General features: G+C 35.7%; 1 protein-coding gene across 4 annotated transcripts in view; it reads right to left on the reverse strand.

Annotated features, from left to right (window-relative positions):
• FBXW7 (F-box and WD repeat domain containing 7) overlaps positions 1-23,724 on the reverse strand; it is a 217,173-nt gene that overhangs the window by 70,058 nt on the left and 123,391 nt on the right. For 3 of the 4 annotated variants that reach the window (XM_010382869.2, XM_030916497.1, XM_030916488.1), the window contains 2 exons: positions 22,711-22,760; positions 21,547-22,116 (listed from right to left, as the gene is read on the reverse strand). In XM_010382869.2, the coding sequence (XP_010381171.1) occupies positions 21,547-22,047 (501 nt within the window). In that variant the 5' untranslated portion in view covers positions 22,048-22,116; positions 22,711-22,760. The remainder of the gene's footprint in view (positions 1-21,546; positions 22,117-22,710; positions 22,761-23,724) is intronic. The other variant, XM_010382870.2, reaches the window with a different exon arrangement.

Here is a 23,724-nt window from a genome sequence, read left to right on the forward strand (position 1 = left end):
TAAGTCCATAAACATAAACAGTTCAAACATAAACAGTTTAAACATAAACAGTTCATCAGCCTTTCAGTTAAAATAAATTAAACATTACTTACCAATAATTTCTTTCTCTTAATAAAAATTCTGAAGAGTACTGCAGGCCAGGGAGTTACAATACTAATTACACTAATAATTAGGACTAAGTAAATAATACTAATAATTCTTCTAAAATACAGTAAGTGTGTACTGTTTTGCTATACAGCTTTAAAAAATTAAGCTATAATGCAGATGGCTCAACCAAACTGACAGTTCAACAAATTATAAAAAAAAAATTTATCTTACGAAAAATAAAAGGCTACACTTACAGAAATGTAAAAAATCTGAAGGAGTGCTGGCGCTTTAAACAAGTAAAATATACGGAGGGGGAAATGATTATTTCCTACACTGCTGAGTTTCTGATGCAATTATAAATAAAAATCAATATATTTTATTTTGAGTAAGATAAACATAGTACCGTACTTCATTTATATAATTTTCAGTAATGTGCTATGAAAGTATGTGGGATTTATTAATATTAACTGAAAGTACCTCAGCACAGAATTTAAGTACAGGATTAAAGTACAGAAAAGTAAGATTAAGCAATAGAAAATACATATTTAGAACTTAATTCTTGGACGGGCTGACAGTTGGTACCACTGGCCTTTTACGCTGTCAATATTACATATTCAACAAAGTAATTTTTCTGAAAAACATCAATGTTATTTTTTGTAACTGAGGTTTAAATTAAACTGAAAGCCTAAGTTTTCATTCTTTACAATAAGTAGAATAACTGGTTATCAAGAAAAATGAAAAACAAAGAAACAAAACTCAATTCCTACTATTCTTTAGTATGCCTGTAATAGAAAGATCTTGGGATAGAAAGATAAATAAGTCTAAGGAAACTATCAGAGATCAATAAGAGATATAAAGGAAGTCTGCAGCTGTAGGGCTTAGAAATACATACACATTGTTTCAGACTGGAACAATGATGAGGGGAAGGGATTAAACACTGACAAGAGTTTCTATTAGATCATGCTTTGTATCACTTAATCACCAGGATGAAACTTTGAGCTATCATTATCCTTGTCTACTTGTTACAGACAAAACTAAGGCTCAGAAAGGTTTACAAATTTGCCCAAGGTAACACAGTTGCCAGGTAATGGAGTTGAGATTTTAACCCTGGTATGTCTAATTCCTAAACTTGTGCTTTGTAACAGATCATCTATCCAATTCCACAGAATGTTACATCCTAACTTAGTTGTGTTACTTCCTAAATTAGTTGTTTGGAGACACTTCTTTGTTAGTGTTTCAGATATGTAAGTTTGTCAGATATAAATGAGTTCTAGATAACTGAAATAAAGTATTGTATAAGACATTTACATATTATATATGGAATGTTTTAATATGCCTAGTTTTTATGAAGTCCAAATTTAACAAAAGAAACAGGAATAACATCAAAGATATTACGACCTCCCACAGCAAATTGTATTCTCAAAGATAGTCACAACACTGTCCCCCATCTTGCATGCTCTTCTTGCAATGTGACTCTGACACTCCTTTCACAAAGAGGTAGAGGCCATATCCTCTTGCCTTAACAACAGGCCAGACCTTTGTGACTGTTTGGACCGTTAGAGATAGTAAAAATGGTATCATGTGACTTCCCAGGCTAAGTCATAAAAATGAGATTCAGCTTCCAGCTTGCTGGAACACTCACTTGGTAGTCCTGATGTGCTGACTAAGTAGTACCTTCAGGCCACCATGCTCTGAAGAAGCCCAAACTAGCCCAGGTAAAAAGACTGTAATACATGGAGATGTTCTGAGACTATACAGAAAAAGAGTTTCTGGGTCAGCCCTCAGCTGTTCTAGACCCCTGCTTTTGCACTTCCAGCCATGATCTGACTGCCACCCAGAGTTAACAATGGCCAGATCAGCCCTCCCCAAATTACAAACCTGTAAGAACAATGAGAAATAATAAAATAATTCTCATTTGTTATATCCACAAAGCTTTGATGGCGATTGGTCAGGTGACAATGGATAACCAAAACATCTTATAAAACAAGGAGCTCTAAGTTGGTTTATAGTCATCGTAGTGGAATGTTAATTTTACAATGTTAACAGGAATGGAAAGGATAACAGGTGATTCAAAATGAAAACGTAAGTGATCATCTTGAGGATGGCAAAATTTTGGGTGACAATTTCCCACCTTGATACTCAATGGAAATGAGGCCTTAGCAAGTTTCTATTTTCATAATAAAACTTTTTTAAAAGTTTCATATTACTTTGGCTTGAATTTACATCCAAAGTCATTCGATATATGACCAAGAAAGGAAAAATCAAACTCACTTTTGGATTTCCTAAAATTGTGCTTTTGTCTATATTCCAAGCGAACTCAGAAGATAAGGGGATAAGGCAAGTATAATTAAAGGAGAAAAAGAAATTAGGTTTAAGACCTGAAAAGCCCTTTTAGAGGGTACAACTGATGTCATCATATAAGTACATTGGCTCAGCAAGGCCATTTGCTCTATATTTTCAAAAGAAGGTGAAAAAAATCAATACCTTTACGTGAACTCTCAAGATTTTCCAATGTTGGCAACAAATTTAAATGTTTTAAAAATACATTCAATGGTGAGCTGTCATGATGAAAAGAAAAAGATTTAAATACCTACTATATGAGATACCATTTTGTAATCTCTATTCTGTTCCTTTCTGGAGTAAAGAAGCACAAAAATATAATTAAAAGAAAATGTAAGACTAGTGATAATCTGATAGAGAATAATGATTCTGTCTTAAAGTTTTAATTTTCTTTTCTATACCAAGTAACAGAGTAAAATGATAATGAGGAATAAACCCCAAATCTTACGTGATAAACACTACAGATAAACACTACAGATTACCACTTAAGTGATAAACACTACAGAGGTACGTACCTCAGTATATTTAAGTTTTTCACTCATTAAACCCTAAGACAGATGGCAGCATAATGGTAAAGTACAAACAATGCATTCTAGAAAATTAAACTTACAATGTAGACTTAAATTAATAGAACCAACATCTATAGGTAAGCAAATGAATAATAACTGCTGGCACTTACTCCTCAAATTCACCAGTACCCTCTTCATGCTTCCATTCCTCATTTGCATCTGATTTCAATAACCAAAAACTGCCATGGAAACCAACCAAGTAATGCATCTCCTAAAAGCAACTGCTATTTCTAAAGCAGAGAAACTACCTTTCGCATCAGCAAAAACCAACTGACAGAAGGACAAGCTATATCTGAATAAAACAGACCCTTTTCTGGGGAGGGGGAAAGATACAAAAAAAATTTAAGCATCATTTTTAAACCTGATCTATGAAAACAATCATCATTCTTCCTGCATTTCATATAATTAGAGGTTAAAGTTTATATGCAAGATGCTACCCTGACAACAATACTTATTATAAGGAATCAAGTTAATGTCCTATGTCAGATAGAGCTAGAAGTTATCCCAATAATTTATGAAGTGTTCTCTAAAATGTATTCTAAATATAGATAATTTTAACCTACCCAAAACTATTGTTCCATTCATAGTGATTGCTTCATTTGTTTATAATCATCTCTTCGCTGTGAAAAACATCAATATTTTCTGTAGCATCAAGCAGTAATTCTAGAATTTCTACAGAAGTGCCAAAGAACATCTTCCCTTGCATTTATTCCAGTTTCAGCTATTCAGTTCAAGAACACCCAAGTATCATTAAAGAATAAAACTTGCCTTTTCCTGTCTTCTGAACATTTTCATATGAGTACTCAAAACTCTAAGATTAGCAAAATTTACTTGTGGGTTCTTTTACAAATTCCTTCTAAGTTCAGCATTAACAACCAATTAGTGAAAAAATACCTTTCAGGGATCAACAGTGCTTCACAGCGGTAACAAAATGTACAGTATCAAACAGCTGAACTCTATACTAAAAGCCGTAATAATGTAGGCAAAAGTCAATGGAATAGTTTCAACCCACCCAAAAGAGTATCTTTGGAACCAAAAATATTTTGCATAGCACTCCTCCTAGCCTGAACTAGTAAGTTAGTTATAGCATAGACTTGTAACATTACAATAATTAACCTTATAAAATATAATAGCAAATGCTTAAGGATTTGCTATATGCCAGTCATCGTCCTGAGTACTTTGCATACATTACCTCACTGAATCCTCTCCATAACACTATGTGTTAGATACTACTACCGTCCCTACAAAACTACAAGGTTAACGGTTTGTGCAAGGTCAAACTGCCATGAACTGACAGAGCTAGCATGTGAAAATCCCCCAGTAGTTTGACCTTAGAAATCACACTCTACCACTATTCACGAGCATTAATGCATTTGTTGTAGATATACTGTTAAGGACATGATCTACTGAGTCACTCAGGAAGCCCTATGTGGGAAATTCCTTTTATATAATATTAGGAAAGATGCATGGGTGTGTATAAGTGTGTGTGCGTGTGTGTGTGTGTGTGTGTGAGAGAGAGAGAGAAAGACATCTTTTCTCTTCCCCTGAGGACTCAGTACATTGTCTTCTTAATTTTATCACAGGGAAGCAGAGACTCCAAACTACAGGCCAGTGTTTTGCAAACTTCGGTTTACATGAAAATCATTTGAGAGCTTATTAAAAATGCACATCCTGACCCTGGAGTTTAGTTAAGTAGCTCTGGAGAATAACCCAGAAATCTGTTATTTTTAAAAAGCACTCCAGATGCTTCTGATGCAGCTGGTCCAAGGTAACACTTTGAAAAATACCAGTGCAGACACTTAGGAGTGGACAACCTATATCCTATTACCAGCTTTCTCCAACGCATTATAACTCATTCCTTACCTCTTCTCATGACCTTGCCCTCATATTCTACTCCAGTATTGTCCCTGGTTCTGATTTTCATGTACACTTTGTCACTTTATTATATGTATTTCTCCTACATATAGACCACTTCAAACCCCAAATTCCTTGTGGAAATTGGATATTCATTTCTTTAAAATGAGGTCAATTCATTTGGCAGTTTAATACCTAAAATCAGTATAACAAATTCATAAGGAAAAGTCTGTGGGTCACCAGTTAAAGCACTTAAACTGCTATGCATATGCCGCACTTCCACTCCAAACAACCCAATTCCCATTAATGGATCAGCACCGGAGGCAAAGTGTACTGTAATTTTGCAATGGGTGATAAACATTTCTACAGAAGTGCCAAAGAACATCTTCCTTTGCATTTATTCCAGTTTCAGTTATTCAGTTCAACAATAATAGTCCATTCTTCTTCCATACATGATGTCTAGTGGAAAACGGGTGGTCTATGGGTCAAACCAACCCACGGAAGTGCTTTTGTAAAATTTGGACACCAATGTATTTTAAAGATTAAGAAATATCATCTGAAAATCGGAAATTCCAATGAATTTTGAAAAATTCAAAAACATGGCAATATCAGGACCCTCTTTTTAGAGAAGTTTTAGCTCCCTGGCTCTTATAGTCCATTTCATTCATATCAATTAACTTTCAGGACCCTATGGTCCAGAGGGTTTTCTGCTTGAAAATCATTCCAGGTTAGGAAATAAATCATTGATGGAAATTAGTTACAATACAGGTGTATGATATTCTAGAAACATCTCTAGTATTCATATTCATACTAACCTACTTTTTCCAAACCTGTGACTTCTGGGTGGATAAAAGTGATCTCTTACCCTTTACAAAATACTACATACCCTGTACTTGCCCCCTCCCATTAACCCTTTTAAAATGTAATGCAACTAACAATGAATATATGCATTTAGCATAGTAATCTACTCCCAACATTACCCTTCCCCAAACCCTCCCTACAAGAGCTACTAGTAAATTGTGGGTTATCTTAGAAAAATAATGGCAATTCTTTGAGTGCTCAATAATACTGTCAAATGAATCAAGTTTTAACTAGTAAGTCAGTGTTTTCTCCAGACACATGTTAAAGACACAATACTGGATGTCTTCAATCCATCAATAGCATCTATTATCTCTGCCACTCAAAGAAGGAGTCCATGTGTTTTTCAACATATCCAAATACTGATCTTTTTATTTGATTTACCTTCTTGACCATTTAAGAGTTCAACATGCACCACCTATATTAGCTAACAATAACTCATTTCATCACTTGTGCAAAAGGATCAAATTCAAGTTCAGCCTTCAGTTACCTAAGCTCATGTCAACCTGTCAATAAATGTGGTTTTCAGAAAATGGCAGTGATACAGAAAACTAGCAAACACACCACTAAGGCATAAGAAATGTTATCAGCTAGACAATACTGCTTATCACAGCAGTGACTTTAAAATAATAATAAGTTCATCAATATTCAAGAGGACTAACATCTCAGTAAAATTTAGAACTAAAGATCAAAGTTTTGTCACTTCATTATTATAGTAACTAATTTGAAGAAATAATTTAAGGTATTAAAATTGGCAAATCAAAGGAGGTGAGACTTAAAAGATGAGATTCTTTTAAGTCTTTAAGTGAATTATTGTTCCTTCTCTTTCACATGACCCTCTTTTATTTTCTCCTCTAGGTGTAAACAATGTGTTTCCTCTAAGTTCATCATACTAATCTTCCTACACCAAAAGACTGTATAAATAGTAGCTAACGAGAAATGTCCTTATTGCCCCCGAAACATAACACAGAAATTAATAATGAAAAGTGCTCTCTAAAGTATATCTAAGGAAGAAATTAAAATTTAAGCAAGGTGCTACTCAGATCTTGAACTTCTTCTCTAGAAGCTATCAAAGATCCAATAGTATACAGTCGATGGGTCACATGTAGCTCAAAGTCAGTTTTTTGGAGCCAGCACAATGTTTTTCTTTTTCTTTTCCTGATATTTCTAAAGACAGAGTCTCAATCCGTCACCCAGGCTAAAGTACTGTAGTACTGTCACTGCAGCCTCAAACTCCTGGGCTCAAATCATCTTCTTGCCTCATAGTTTTATTTTTTAACTGAATATTAATACCTTTTGGGGAAGGCATATCTTATGTAGTTCATACGAGTCTGAACAGTCTTACGGGCTGTTCATGATTCTCTTCACACATTGACATTACCTATTTAAGTACCTATAGGTTATATTTCTCATTTCTTTACCCTAAGCAGCCAAAAAAAAAAAAAAAAAAAAAAAAAAATGAAGAAGATTTAATCAGTTGTTCAAATATTCTTTACTCCAGAATGATTAGGTGGTTATGCCCCACAATATTACTTTCTGTGCTAACACAAAATGACATTTAGACAAGGGAAGTAGCTTCTTTGGAGAGAGAATTCTTTTCTCACATACATGCCAAGAAGTCCCAGAGCAAATAACAGTGAGAGGCCTATTCTTTTTATGCTTATATGTTCAGATACTTTCCAAAGCTTAGTCAGTCTGCACATACATTTATCCCAAGATTCACTCTTTCATCACTTTTTGTTGTTACAAAGTAGCAAAATGCTAGTTGCTTGTTAAAAAAAAAAAAAGCAAAAACAAAAACCCTAGGTATCCCACATATTATCTGACAGTGCACATAATTACTCGAGTGTATACTCCAAATTCTGAGCAAGACATACTATACTAAAACACAAAGTAGGAAAGACAAGCACATACTAAGTATATTTAAATACATGGAAAGCAGCTCTATCTATAAGGTACTATATGGCCCTCTAGTGTTCAGTGAAGAAACAGATAAATTCTTAAGGAACTGTGTGCTTTTGATATGTTTCATAGTAAAAAAAAAAAAAAACTTTATAAAATTTTCTACGTATGCTAAACATACTAATATATGACTTCTACAAAAACCTAAATATTTCATATCTTCTGTGATTTTACATCTTTGTGCTTTCTTTTGAATTACTATCCATATTTAGAATATCCAGTGAAAGAATTCTGAAATGTTCTTAAAGTTTTTCCCATAAATAATTGTAATGCTAAATGAAAAAAATAGCATTTCCAAATTAAGAACTAGACAATACTGAATGTAAGGCAAATTTCAAAGAAAAAACAAAAGAATGGGGTGGTGTCTACAAACTAAGTATTTAAACACACCTAATCTCAATTCCCTAACCATATTTTCTTTTCTCTGTATTCTACTTGTGATCCATCCAACTTGATTCTTTTTATCATATTAATTTATGGAAAATAGAGATTAATTAAATACACAAAATTAGTCTCTCAGAAGAGTGGCCAAAGATAGGACTGAGATTTTAGGACAAGAGTCAAAGTAAAAGTAGACCCACAAGCAGAAAACAATCTCATCAATAAGATTCATAAAACTGTAACCACTGGCCAAATGTTTGCAAAATTGATAATACTGTTTAAAGTTGGTGAAATAATAATTTCAAAAGGAACTTACATTTATTACATGTTTAAAAAATATATTAACATATACTTACATTTACTGTTTATATATTGCGGTTTTGTCAGGGGGAGAGGTGGGAACTGAAATACGAGCGATATAAAATTTATCCCCAGCTTTTTTACTCACCTAATGTTAAGCAATTAACATTTCCAAGCTAAACCTTTAGAAGCTACAGGAGGACTCTGAAAATCCTATACTTGGCATCAACATAAATCCTTCAAATGTCAAGGAAAGGTAAACTGCTTATGGCAAACAACCTTCAAAGTACCACAGAGTCATCTACTAAACCATTAAGAAATAGGACAGAAGGACTCTTAGCAAACTAGGAACAGAAGGGAGGAACTTTCTCAACCTGATAAAGACTATATACAAAAAGCCTACAGCTAACATCACACTTAACGATGGAAACTCAAAGCTGTCCTACTAAGATCAGACACAAGGCAACAATATCCTCTTTAACCACTGCTTTTCAACATCGTAGGGGAAGTCCTAGTTAAAGCATAAAGACAAGAAAAAGAAGTAAAAGATAAAGAGATTAAGAAAGAGGAAATAACACTGTCTTTTTTGGTCGATGACATGACACTCTATGTAGAAAATCCTTTAAAAAATGGACAAAAAAAAGCAATTATAGCAAGGTTGCAAGATATAAGACTAATATGTAATAAGTCAATTATTTTCCTATACACCAGCAATGAAAAAGTGAAATCTGAAATGACAAATATAGTATCATTTACATTAGCAGCCCCCTGAAATAAAATATTTAGGGATGATCTAATAAAATGTGTATAAGATCTATGCAAGGAAAACTATAAAACTCTGATAAAAAAAATCAACAAAGAAGAATGAAATAAATGGAGATATATTCCATATTCTTGTACAGGAAGACTCAATATTGTCAAGATGTCAGTCCTTGCCAATCTGGTCTACAGTTTCAAAGCAATACCAGTCAAAATCCTAGCAAGTAACAGATATCAACAAACTGATTCTAAAACATATGGAGAGGCAAAAGACCCAGAATAGCCAAAACGATACTGAAGGAGAGGAACGAAGCTGGGAGATAGACACTACCCAATTTCAAGGCTTACTATAAAGCTACAGTAACCAAGACAGTGTGGTATTGGTGAAAGAATTAAAAGTAGATGAATGGAACAGAATAGAGAGACCAGAATATGGTACAGTGATCTTTGACAATGGAATAAAGGCAGTACAAGGGAGAAAAGCTAGTCTTTTCCACAAATGGTGCTGAACCACTGAACATCCACATGCAAATAAATGAATCGAAACAATGACCTTACACCCTTCACAAAATTAACTCAAAATGGATCACAGACATAAATGTAAAGTGCAAAATTATAAAACTCTTAGAAGATAACATTAGAGAAAACCTAAATGGCCTTGGGTATAGAAAAGACTTTTTGCTGGGGTAGAGTGGTACGATCTCAGCTCACTGCATCCTTGATGTCCCAGGATCAAGCAATCCTCCAACCTCAGACTCTCGGGCTGCTAAGATCACAGGAATGCACCAACCACCATGCCTGGCTAATTTTGTGCCTTTTTTTTTTTTTTAAGGAGGAGGTCTCACTATGTTGCCCAGGCTGGTCTCAAACTCCTGGGCTCAAGCGATCCTCCCACCTCAGCCTGCCAAAGTGCTGGGATTATAGGTGTGAGCCACGGCACCCAGCTGGAAATGACATTTTAGATACAACAATACAATACTAACAGCATGACACATGAAAGAAATAATTTGTAAGCTGCACTATACTAAATTAGAAATGTCTGCTCTCTGAAAGATACTGTCAGGAAAATAAGAACATAAGATACAGACTGGAAGAAAATATTTGCAAAATGCACATGCGATAAACGACTGTTATCCAAAATATACAACAATAAGAGAACAACCCAACTAAAACATGGACAAAAGATCTGGACACACACCTCACCAAAGATTTACAGATGGGAAGTAAGCACAGGAAAAGATGGTCAACATCATATATCACTAGGGAATTGCAAATTGTAACAAAGAGATACCATACACACCTATTAGAATGGTCGAAATCCAGAACACTGACAACACCATATGCCATTGAAGATATGGAGCCATAGGAACTCTCATTCACTGCTGGTGGGAATGCAAAATGATATAGCCACTTTGGAAGCCATTTGGTAGTTTCTTACAAAATTAAACATACTGTTAACACACAATCCGGGAATCGCACTCCCTGGCATTTATGCAAAGGAGTTAAAAACTTAGTCCATGCAAAATCCTGCACACAGATTTTCACAAGCAGCTATATTCATAATTGCCAATATGTGGAAGCAACCAAGATGCCTTTCACTAGGGAAGTGGATAAACTGTGGTATATCCAAACAATGGAATATTATTCAGTGTTAGAAGAAAATGAGCTATCAAGCTATAAATTATACATGGAGGAAAAGTCAATGCATATTACATAAGTAAAAGAAGCCAACCTGAAAGGCTACATACTGCATAATTGCAACTATATGACATTCTGATAAAGTTAAACTATGGAGACGGTGGAAGGATCAGTGGTGATGAGAGGCTGGGGAAGAAAGGGATGAAAAGGCAGAACACGGGATTTTTAAGGGAGTGAAACCATTCACTATGGTACTACATTGGTAGATGCATGTCAATACACATTCGTCCACACCCACAGAGTGCACAACACCAAGAGTGAGACCTTGGTGGAAACTATGGATTCTGGATAATGATATGACAATGTAGACTCACCGACTATAACAAATGTACTATTCTGGTAAAGGGGAAGCTGTACATGTGTGCACCAGGGGGCATATGGGAACTCTCTGGGCCTCTCATTCAACTTTGTTGTGAATCTAAAACTGCTCTAAAAATTGAAGCTTGTTAATTTAAAAAGACAGAATGGCTAATGCAGGAAGTCTCCAAAAAACATTTCGCAAACCTCAAGGATCAATAATTCAAACACAAGGTTTCCTTGTAAAGGACGAGCGTATTTCTTCTTTCCAGATTGGAGGGATAAAAGAAAAGATACACATGAAATTCTAAGTGAAGGAATGTAGAAATAATTCATGTAAATGGGTCAAGATCTCAGTGAAGCAGAGGGGAGTGGGGAAAATTCCCTTTGAGAGGCTGAACAAGTCAACTGTTTAAACAGGTTATCAAATAATAATAAGGCTATTATTATCATAATAACCAAAAGAATCAGGAATATAAAAGAAGTATATGCACTGACTCCAGCTACACAAAATATATATCCATGTGGTCAATGACTGACAAGTATTATGTAAAAATTTATACACTAATTCTTTATTGACTAATAACTAGGTTATCAGGGTACCTGATAATACAATAAATATTACTAGGCAATAAAATAAGAAATCAAAAGGCTTAAATGAGAGAGGGAGAAAAACAAACTTAATACAATGAGTCACAATAAATATACCACAAAGAGATTTAGTTGAGGCAACATTTGGGGACATGAAAATAAATGTTAGGGCGGTAGCCTTATAGGTTATTTCACAGCCCACTCGTCCCAAAATTACTAATATTGTTTAACTGAATTTCCAAATGTTAACAGAAGTACAACCTGGACCCAGAATAAGATCTGAGTTCCAATCCCAACTCCACTATTTACCAGCTGATTGATACATGATTAATTACCTAACCTCTCTTCACATATTTCTCATCTCCATTATGGGGTTAAAGATTAGAAATGACCTATTAGGACTGTTAAGATTAATGAGAAAAAATGTAAGTATAGATACACATTCTGAGAACACACTGAAGGCATTCAGTCTGGAGAAGATCACAGATGAATATGGCAGCAATCTTCTCCTGTGAAAAGAGCTGTCACTGCTCTAGGCAGAAGAACAAGGACCAAAGCAAAGTCAGAGATGTCAACATTAAATAAAGAACCCTAACATAAATAACTGTCTAAAACTATGAAGATACTTGACATTGCAGTATTCCTTTGTAATGGCCTCATTTGTAAGCTCAAGTCTGTTGGTAAAGCCATGGGGCACAAGTTTGGCCTTGGTGATCTCAAAAGTCCACTCCAATTTGGAGTCCATCTTAGGAGACTTAAAATTAAGACTATAAACTCTTAACATGTTAAATATATTAGTTTGATGAAATGGGGGGTTGGGAATACGGGAAGGGAGGGAAGGGAAAGCACTAATGATTTCCTCATAAACCAACGGCCACTTTGGAATTATGTTTTACGGCCAGGCACGGTGGCTCATGCCTGTAATCCCAGCACTTTGAGAGGCTGAGGCAAGTGGATCACTTGAGGTCAGGAGTTCGAGGCCAGCCTGGCCAACATGGTGAAACCCTGTCTCTACTAAAAATACAAAAATTAGCTGGGCGTGGTGGCAGACACTGGTAATCCCAGCTACTCGGGAGGCTGAGGCAGGATAATCATTTGAACCCAGGAGGTGGAGGTTGCAGCGAGCTGAGATTGCACTACTGCACTCCAGCCTGGGCAACAGAGCCAGACTCCATCTCAAAAAAAAAAAAAAAAAAAAAAAGAATTGTGTTTTAAAACAGTAGTCACCAACCTTTTTGGCACCAGGGACAGGTTTCATGAAAGACAATTTTTCCATGGACGGGGGATGTGGGGGGACGGTTTGGGATGAAACTGTTCCAACTCAGATCATCAGGCATTAGATTCTCAGAAGGAGCATACAACCTAGATCTCTCGCAAGCGCAGTTCACAATAGGGTTCGTGCTCCTATTAGAATCTAATGCCACAGCTGATCTGAGAGGAGATGGAGCACAGGCAGTAATGCTCACTCACCCACCACTCGCCTCCTGCTGTGAGGCCCAGTTCCTAACAGGCCACAGACGAGTACTGGTCCATGGCCTGGGGGTTGGGGACACCCATTTTCAAAGACAGACTCTGAAATTGCTCAGAGAAAGGTTTTTATATGAAAAATATTCACGTTTAGAGAGAGTCAAAAGTGCTATCAAGGCCAAAGAACTCTTTAAAGAAAACACGTATTAAATAAATATCTTCAAAACAAGAAAAGATACGACTATGCTATTACTCTTCTAGTAATGTGTTAAGCTGATCTTAGAAAACTGCCAGGGTAACACCTGAGCCCTAGAGATGTGAAGAATCAATTACACTAGGACTTGAAGAGTTCCGTGCCCTTTCCACTATGAAATGGGGGGTTGGGAATAGGGGAAGGTTTCCACTATATTCAGCTGCATTCTCATGCAGAGATCATTATATAATGCCATTTCTTGTGAGGAACATCTTTTTATCCAATCCTCCATTAGGAGCATTACACACCATGTAAGTCATCAAAAAAGATTACATAGAATAATAATTGGTTTCCAGCAGAGAGTTATTTTTCTATTAAAGAGTCATATATGCTTGTTATAACAAAATGGAGAAATTCTAAAATGTATTTAAGAAAAAAATAACATTTTATTCAACCACATTCAGAGATAATTCCTAACATTTGGTACAATTTCTTCTGATCTTTTTCTTTGCATATGTATATATGTAGATACATACACACACATATATAAAAATGTATGTTTGCTTCATAATTAAGATCACACTGTATAGAGTTTTGAATCCTGTATTTCAAATAATATATTTTTAAGCATTTCCCATTATTAAATATTCTTTCAAATGTGATATTTAATGGCTGTATGAATTGCCTTCAATCGATTTCTGCATGTTACAAAATGATTCCTAAGGTGGGATTTTTCTCTTCTCCTCAGGGGAGTCTCAATGTAACAATCTGTACATATACTGAATACCTGAGTCTTAAACTCAATTTTAATGATGTGCCCATTTACAATTTCTGGTCTAGCTTAGGTACATCTTAAGAGGTGAAATGAAGCTGGGGCATGGTGGCTCAAACCTATAATCCTAACACTTTGGGAGGCCCATGCAGGAAGATCACTAGAGCCCAGGAGTTTGAGACCAACATGGGCAGCATAGCAAGATCTTGTCTCTACAGATAATTCAAAAATTAGCCAAGCGTGGTGGTGCCACGGGTGGTCCCAGTTACTCTGGAGGCTGAGGTGGGAGAATTGCTAAAGCCTGGGAGGTGGAGGCTGCAGTGAGCTGCGATCATGTCACTGTACTCCATCCAGCCTGGGCAACAAAGCAAGACCTTGTTTTAGAAAAAAAAAAAAAAAAGAAGTGAAATGACAACTGTTCACATTACAGTTTGCCAGTCTTCAACTCTCAACGTGAATTAGGACTGAAGACAAACTTATCAAACTTCTTCTTCTTTTTTTTTTTTTTTTTGAGACAGAGTCTTACTCTGTCGCCCAGGCTAGAGTGCAGTGAGCCAAGATGCTCCGCCTCCCGGGTTTACGCCATTCTCCTGTCTCAGCCTCCCGAGTAACTCGGACTACAGGCGCCCGCCATCTCGCCCAGCTAGTTTTTTTGTATTTTTTAGTAGAGACGGGGTTTCACTGGGTTAGCCAGGATGGTCTCTATCTCCTGACCTCGTGATCCGCCCGTCTCGGCCTCCCAAATGCTGGGATTACAGGCTTGAGCCACCGCGCCCGGCCAATTTATCGAATTTCTACTGCTCAAAAAAAGTGAAGAATTTTATGTCAACTTAAGACAAAGCTTACCAAAAATGTCACCAGGTAATACCAAATGAACTGCACCATGAAGAAAAGCAACAACAGGTTCAAAGGAATTAGATTTTCTAAATCTAGGAAGGTATAAAGATAGGGGATTTGGACTTGGATTTGAAGGATCTGGCTGGCGGGAAGGAGTATCATTCAAAATAAGTAGAGAGGAAAGGAGATGAAACCAGGTAGAAACTATGGTAAGACATTGGATGACTTCAAATGTTCTCATTTAGGTTTGGCTTTATCAATGGGAAACAGGGTACCAGATATCTGTATTGAGGCTATTATCTATACAGAGCTAAAAATTCATTTTAAAAACTCATCCAATTATTCATACTGCCAACTCACCGTCAAGGGCATGGCATCATAGCCTGATGCAAACAGAAGCACAAGCAAAAATGCTCTTTACATTTTTAAACACTAACCCTCCAATTTTTATCTTACAAGTGCCTGGCAGGTAAGAAAAAGAGAGACTAAGTGATCAAGTCTGTTAAAATCTTCAGCAGGCCCAGACTCAGATCATAAGAAGTCAAGTCACTTTTCCATCCACTGACCAGAAGACGGGACGATTGAGAGAGAAAAGAAAATCTGGGCAGGAAAATAAAAACTTGGTTTGGGGAAAGAAACTACTAGTAGTTTTAGTTTTCAGTGGACCACTCAGATGATGATGCCCAACAGACAGCTAGAAATGCAAAACTATGGCTAGGGTGAATGAATGGAGCTTGAAAAATCATTTTGGAGTTATCTACCAAAGTGAAAACAAAATTCATCATGATATATTCCTATATCCTTTTTCTTCATACTGTCTTCCCTACCATCAACAAAAAACAACATTAAAAATGGATCAGATCATTATAATAATACACACAGGAAACAATTTTCTTTGGAAGTATTTTGAAGATAACTATTTGTGATATTTGTGTATAGTTCAGTGAGGTTTATCATCTGTATAAAGAACAAATCAATGGAGCGCTATTAAACAATTTTAAAATGGCCCATTTGGTGTGAAGATTATTCTTTAGTCTACAATGAAACCCCATAATTAAAATACTTTTTGAGCTGGGTACGGTGGTCCACGCCTGCCGTCCCAACTACACAGGAGGATCTCTTGTGCCCAGGGGTTCAAGGTCAGCCTGGGCAACACAGCAAGGCCCTATCTCTTAAATAATTAATAATAGTAACTGTCATGACCTGCAGTGAATGAGATACAGTTTATCACCAACATTTAGAGTTATTATGATTTAACACAATATTAACAAATATATTTAAAACTATATTAACAAGCATTAATTAGAAATTAACCATGAGCTAAAATTCATTGTGGCATCCATATGGAAGATTCATTAAAGCATTTAAATATACAGAAGCTTTAGTTAAAGATTAGAAGGAAGTCTAGATAAATTGACTTAAATTCTAATGAAAGGAAAGGGTACATATTTTATCAGCTAGGGAGATCTGTGGGTAGCACCGGCTTCAAAATTTATGTCTATTTTTATTGAAGATGGGCCTAGCTTATTATATAGTATTCTTCTAATCCTCCTGTGTACCTTTTTAAAAGAATTTATTTCTCTACTTTTTACACTAGAGGGTGACATGATGACTGAATGCTGAAGGTCGTAAAACACACATATAGAGACTGACAACCGCTGTGGGGAATGAAGTGTATTTTGTGGGATTTGGGGTAAGGCACAGGAGACAAATAAAGTGATGTCATAAGGCCTGTATCTGTAAAATATCTTGAGTGTCCCAGGCACTATGCTATCTGATTTACATAAATTATTTCACTTAATCCTTACAAAAACCTTAAGAGGTAGGCATTCTAGTCTTTATTTTATAGATAAAGTAATAGGTTCACTGAGATTACATATTTACGGTCATATAGTAAGTGGCATAATCAGAATTCAAACTCAGATCTGAAAAGTTCTTATCACTCTAATATGTTAAGGGAAAACCCATCTCACCCATTGTCCCCATTTCTCCCATTTCCATTATCCTCTCCACATGTTTAAAATTGGGCTAAACTATGCTGAGTCAATGTTTCATTTTTCCTCCTTCACAAAGGTAGAGGACATGGCTATTCACTGGGCCATGTTTACTAGTGGATGTTACTCAAGATGACTGCCTTAAATAGCATTTTTTGCTCTCTGGACATGTCTACACCAAACAGAATTTGAACTTAAGTTATTTGTCTTGTAGGTAGACTAGGCCAGGGACTTTCTGAAGAAGCTATCATTCTCTAGAACTCTACAACAGAGTGTAACTTAGAGCCCTGTTACATTTCCAATGTTAGACACATTGTCCTACAAAGTTTCTCAGCAGCTCTGGTCCTAGGAGGTGGCTGGAGAATGGTGGACCAGATACCCTGATTGGTTAATGATCCTATTACCTGATTCCTCTATTGTTCAGAACTTATAGACAAGAAAGGGTCTTATATATATATATATATATATTTTTTTTTTTTTTTTTTTTTGAGACAGAGTCTCACTCTGTCGCCCGGGCAGGAGTGCAGTGGCCGGATCTCAGCTCACTGCAAGCTCCGCCTCCCAGGTTCATGCCATTCTCCTGCCTCAGCCTCCCGAGTAGCTGGGACTACAGGCGCCCGCCACCTCGCCCGGCTAGTTTTTTGTATTTTTCAGTAGAGACGGGGTTTCACAGTGTTAGCCAGGATGGTCTCGATCTCCTGACCTCGTGATCCGCCCGTCTCGGCCTCCCAAAGTGCTGGGATTACAGGCTTGAGCCACCGCGCCCGGCCAAGAAAGGGTCTTATGCCTCTAAACTCCAATACACTAGATGCTTCTCCACACCACCCCCTGCATTTATTTATTCTGAAACAGGACTCTCTGTGGCCCAGATCACTGTAGCCTCAACCTCCTGGGCCCAAATGATCCTCCCACCTCAGCCCTCAAAGTAGCTGGAACCACAGGTGCATGCCATCACACTCAGCTAATTTTTGTATTTTTTGTAGAGACAGGGTTTTGCCATGTTTGCCCAGGCTGGTCTTGAACCCCTAGACTCAAGCAATCTGCCCACCTCAGCCTCCCAAAGTGCTTGGATCACAGTGTGAGCTACCACACCCGGCTATCCTGTATACATATGTATTTTTTGATAAACATTTATTTCTTATTTGAGGTAAATGGATAAACACGGTTTAATTACTAAGAAGAATCTAACAATCAGGATGGGAAAAAAATAAGACTAATTTGAGGTAAGGAAGTTATGTGAGACGAGAACAGGTGGAAGAATCCAACAATCAGGATGGGAAAAAAAATAGACTCATTTGAGGTAAGGATGTTATATGAGAAGAGAACAGGTGGAAGCCACTAAGATAGATATGGAAGCATCAGAAATTAGTGCTCAAACACACTTCTCTTCATCAAAAGATCAGGATACCAGATCTGGCCTAATAATTGTCTCATTTGTTTTTCATGTTAGTAGAAAATTAGTTGATATTCTGCATAAAATATGTCAAGGATTCTTCAATATGAGCTGGGCACTCTTCAGAAAACAATTAAAAAAAAAATGATAAGGATGTTGACAAAGGAAGTAAAAACTGAAGAGACAGACATTTATATCTGGAGAACCAAGCTGACTCTAGAATTTACAGGCTAGTCAAATTTAGAGGAACAGCCAGCACACAACCTCTGCTTTAAAAGCATGTTTTACGGATTCGAGACAGTATGACCTCTATCAAATTTTTTAACGGCGTCATTTCTTCCTGATTACTTTAGCCTTGAGCTGTAAAATCTTCAATAGTGTTTTGTTAAGTGCCACAAAGAAAAGTAGTCAACTGAGCTCTCTGTCCTTTCTATAGGGTAGCTCTGATCACTTCAAATGGGACACAGTATTAGAAAATCATCACACACCAGAGTCTCTATGACTATATTGGAAATCTTGTTTAGTGATGTTTGTCATATTCTACCATAGGGGGCAGCATAGTACATGGAAACAGAAAGGGGTTTTTTGCAATTAGGCAAATCTCTCATCACTTAGTGTGATCTGGGGTGGATCATTTGGCCTCTCTGTAACTTTTGTTTATGTATCTGTGGTAGGATCTTTCAAATAGTGTGAGCTTAATAAATAGCAATTCTTGACTATCACTTCCCTTGACTTTTAACAGTAAGTCAGTACGGAATTTTTAACATATATTGCTTGCCATAAGGCCTCCAAAAGAACAAACCTTTAGTGACAAGGGGGGAAAAACTGTCCTCAGAGTTTTGACAGTTTTCAAAATGCTTTCAAAGAATAAAGCAATGCAAGGAAGAATTAAAAATCTTTTTTTCTCATTAATATCATATTTGTTTATGCAGCATATTTAGGGACGATGGATAAAATTCAGTCTAGCTGTCCACAGGGTTTGTTTATGAGAATGCCAAAAAATAAAACTTGAAAGTATCCTGAGTAAAATTTGTAGAAAGCGAATCCTATATTAACATTTAAAAATGGGATTTCATTTCTTATGCCTCTACTCTCAAAAGTCAAAGTTTAAGTAGACTTGAATGAAACTATGGTCTAGGGTAACATCTGTAGAAAGTGTCTTCATTTCTTATGCCTCTGCTCTCAAAAGTCAAAGTTTAAGTAGACTTGAATGAAACTATGGTCTAGGGTAACATCTGTAGAAGTGTCTTAACTTTATAATGATCAAGAATTTAAAGCTCTTCCAAAATACAGTACTTGAACTAGTGAGAGCTTCTATTTATTGTATTAAAACATCTACAGACGGAGAATATTGACATTTTCTTTTTAGGTAAAGCAGTACTAAGCGACTTTTCTAAATGCTGTTGAAAGTGCTCTGGGAATACTCTGGCAGAAGGGTTTTAGGAATGGACAAAAAGGAAAACATTTAGAAAAATTTCAGACTGAAATTGTACTTATAGAAGGGCATCACTGTCCTGGCAATCAAATAGCTTTGTATTCTTCATGACATACTTATGAAGGCAAATCATCTCATGATCAACCATATATCAAAAAGTATACATACACACTTATATAATAAATGCATATACACATCTATACTGTACATGTGTATATATCTAAATGCATACACACATCTATCCCTGCTATGGTTAGGGCCCAGTCCATTCTTGTTATCTTGAATGTACAAGAATAACTGTTATTCATGATTCAGAATCACTAGAAAAAAAACTAACAAATTCAGTACACTTCGTTTTTAAAGAGGTAATCATTATACACATAAAATTTCTGTTAATGATTTTATCTTGAAGGTAAAGAAAAGATGAAGTACCTGTCAAACTGGTGAAATGGAAGGTTTCCTACAGAATATGAGGATGACTTTTCTTTTTGGAAAAAGATAAACTTTTGTCTAACCAGCTTTTTTTGCTTTTAATTTAAAGTGTAGCAGAAATCAGCAATAACTCTGCATTGTTCTGCAAGGCTTAGTTTTGATTGAACCTCTTTCTGAAATAAGATAATGCAATTGGACCTTAAGTATTAAACCCCTATTCCTCTAACTGAACCCTCAGGAAAAAAAGAGATGTATAAACTCCCTTTTGATACAGTAACCTTGAAGAAGGGGATCAAGACTGGGGGGATAGAAGGGAGGAATGACACTATATAAGGTCTGAGCCTTAACAAAGCAGTGTATAGTTGTTAGCAGTAGAGCCACCTGGCTGAGATCCAAAGCTACTGCTTCAACATCTTGAGACAGGGATGTTACAATGGATGAAAAATCACTACTTGATGTCACGTCCTTCTTAGATCATGCCAGCTAAATATAATCTGACTTGCAGACAGGCTAGGTAAATTAGGGCCAAACACATTTGAGAAAGTTTAAGTTTTACAAGCAGATGTAAAACATGATTTAGCAATTCAACTATTATTAATCCAAGTGTGTAAGACACTTCATTCCAAGTCAAGTTAGGTTAAATGATATGATGTCAAATCAGTTAAATCAGTTTGTATATTGTTTGTGGCCTAAAATCACTGTAAAATGTAAGAAATAAGCAAGTAGGAGTAAGAGGATGAACTACCACAGACATTAATGTCTATAAAACAAGTAAGCTATTATTCAAGTTAAAATGTTCCTTTCCAAAATATAGTTTAACTTGTAAGTCTATTCTACATGAATATTCATTATTTCTAGTTCTCAAATGATAAATAACTAGAACTAATTTGAGGCAACTTTTGAGTAATTTATGCCTTAGAGTGACACTTGTAAATAGACAGCCCACTCCAGCAGCTGCATTTTGTAAATAAAAAGCTTCTTCATTACTTGATTTACACAAATTATATTTCACCCAAAACCTCTACACCCCACACAAGCTACTAATCCCTGCACGGGACTCAAGGTTTAGATGAAAATTTGATGTTAATAATTTTTCATAGTAATAGGCTCAATTACTTTCCCTCCATTTGTACTCAGATTGTCCCATTATCAGTATTTCTACTTGTTAATACTTTCCAATACCTTCTGTAAGACAAAAAACTAGTTCATTTTATTATTACATATCTTAAGATTAATTTTTAGTAATACAAAGACTAAGAGGAAAGTTTCATTACTTAAAATAGGTATGTAAAGTTTCCCAGGTTAACAATATAATGAATATACTCACTTTTGTTGTTTTTGTATAGAATGGGGAGGAGAGCTGGTGAACGGGCAGGTCCACAACACTACTGGAGTTTGTGACACTGTTACTATGTGTATGTTCATCTTCTCTGCTACTATCATCAGACTGATCAAAATCATCACTCTCCTGGTCCATCTCCTCCTCCTCCTCATCCTCCTCATCCTGTTCACCAGCATGTTCTTCATCTTCCTCTTGTTCTTCTTGGTTTCCTGAGGAGTCCTCATCTACCGAAATAAATCTATTATTGTTTTCTTCCAATTGTCCTTGCTGGGAATCATTTTGGCCTCCAGGTCTAGGTTCTACTCCAACAACTTCACCATTCCTTGCAGTGTGCTCCTCCTCTTGTTGTCTGAGTTGTTGTTGCTGTTCCTCCTCTACCACACGATTCATCTGTTCTTCATCTACCTGGCTTGAGGAAGGGTTACCTCTCAGAGAGCCTCCAGTTCGTCGTCTTTTGCTGCCCACAGAGAGCAGTTCCTGATTCATTTCCAAAAGCCAGCTTGCTACTTCTTGGACCTTGGCTAGACTATCAGAAGATGCAAAGGTTTTCACATTCTGCAGGGGAAAATAGTGGAAAAAACAAGATTTGTACAATCTATATTATGTTCTACTTTCATGTTATATGTCTACATTCTAAATATCATTAATGACTGCAAAAAGTATTGATGCCACCAAGGCATTAAAATGCTTTTTAGTAAACAACATAGAACATTTCCATTTTAAAAGTTGTAAGACTTTATAAAGACATGCACAAAAACCATAGTAAACAATATTAATCCCTTTTAATAATTTTTAGCATAAAGATTTATAGTTTAATTCCTTTGACCAATAAAACATAATCAAGCAAATAAAACAATTTTAACGTTACATCAGTAGTTCACAGACTATATCCTCTATAAAACTTCCACAAAATTTTAAGAAGTGTATCAAAAAAAAATTTCTGTGCTCAGTTAAATTTGGGAAATGCTGAGGTATATCAGATTAAAAGGCTTTTTATCCTGGGTATTTCCCAAACTTCTCTGATCACAGAATCTTGCCTTCAGGAACAGTTTTCTAGCAGGTAACAATTATAATCATTATTGTTTTAATTTTTTTACAAATGACTGGAAACAAAAAATTTATTTAAAAAAAAAGTTCATAAGTTCATACCCTCTGACCCAGTAACTCCACTTCTGGCAATCTATCCTAAGGAAGTAATCCTAAAACAGAAAAAAAAAAATTATACAGAGGATGCTCACTGCAGTTTATCCACAAAAGCAAAAAATAAAGATAAAAATAAATGTAAATAAAAATAAAAATTCAAATGCTCAATATAAAGGAATCTATGAGATGGGATATATACAGTGTAATCCCTAAACATGACGTTCATAAAGTATTTTTTAAAATATGGATGTTATATTATATTACGCTAAGGGGAAAACACTGGAAATAATAATAATTATAGTATGATTTTTAAACTGTATGAAGACTAGAAGACAACATTTCAAAATAAACTGCATCTTAGGCAGTGGTATTACAGATGCTTTAAACATTTCTTTTTATCATATTTCTCAATTTTTATATACCAAGCATGTTTACCTTTATGTTTTTTTAACCTGGCTCTAGAATTGTATCTGATACAGCATCTTTTCATGATATTTATTCTTACACTTTATCCTTTGTTGGTATCTATATGGACATCTTTGAAGTCAGATAAAACAATGCCAATATATTGTGCACACACAAGAAATTAAGCACCCGTGATCTAAAACTTGAAACTGTTAACAAATAAAGTATTGTCAATTCTAGTCTTTTTCAGAGAAAACCTTTAGTATGATTTACAACAGTGTATCATAAAACATAAACATCAACAAACAGAAGTCCATATCCTAAAATTTGAGGAAGGTCTTTTATTACTTCTTACCATAATACAAAATGTCAAGATATATCAAATATTAATATTTGATATATTCAAGTTCAGTCACATTAGTTACCGATAAAATCATAAGTTACATATTTATATATTAATATAAACAGTTAATATATAAATATATAACTTATGATTTTATCGGTAACTAATGTGACTGAACTTGAGTTCAGTAAAATAAAATCTGGTGGCTAATAAACAACATTAAGGTTCATGGATTTCTTGGCAACTGGATATGATGGGAATAGAAATGATTC

Source organism: Rhinopithecus roxellana, chromosome 2 (genome assembly GCF_007565055.1).
Source record: "Rhinopithecus roxellana isolate Shanxi Qingling chromosome 2, ASM756505v1, whole genome shotgun sequence".
Taxonomy (NCBI): Eukaryota; Metazoa; Chordata; class Mammalia; order Primates; family Cercopithecidae; genus Rhinopithecus; species Rhinopithecus roxellana.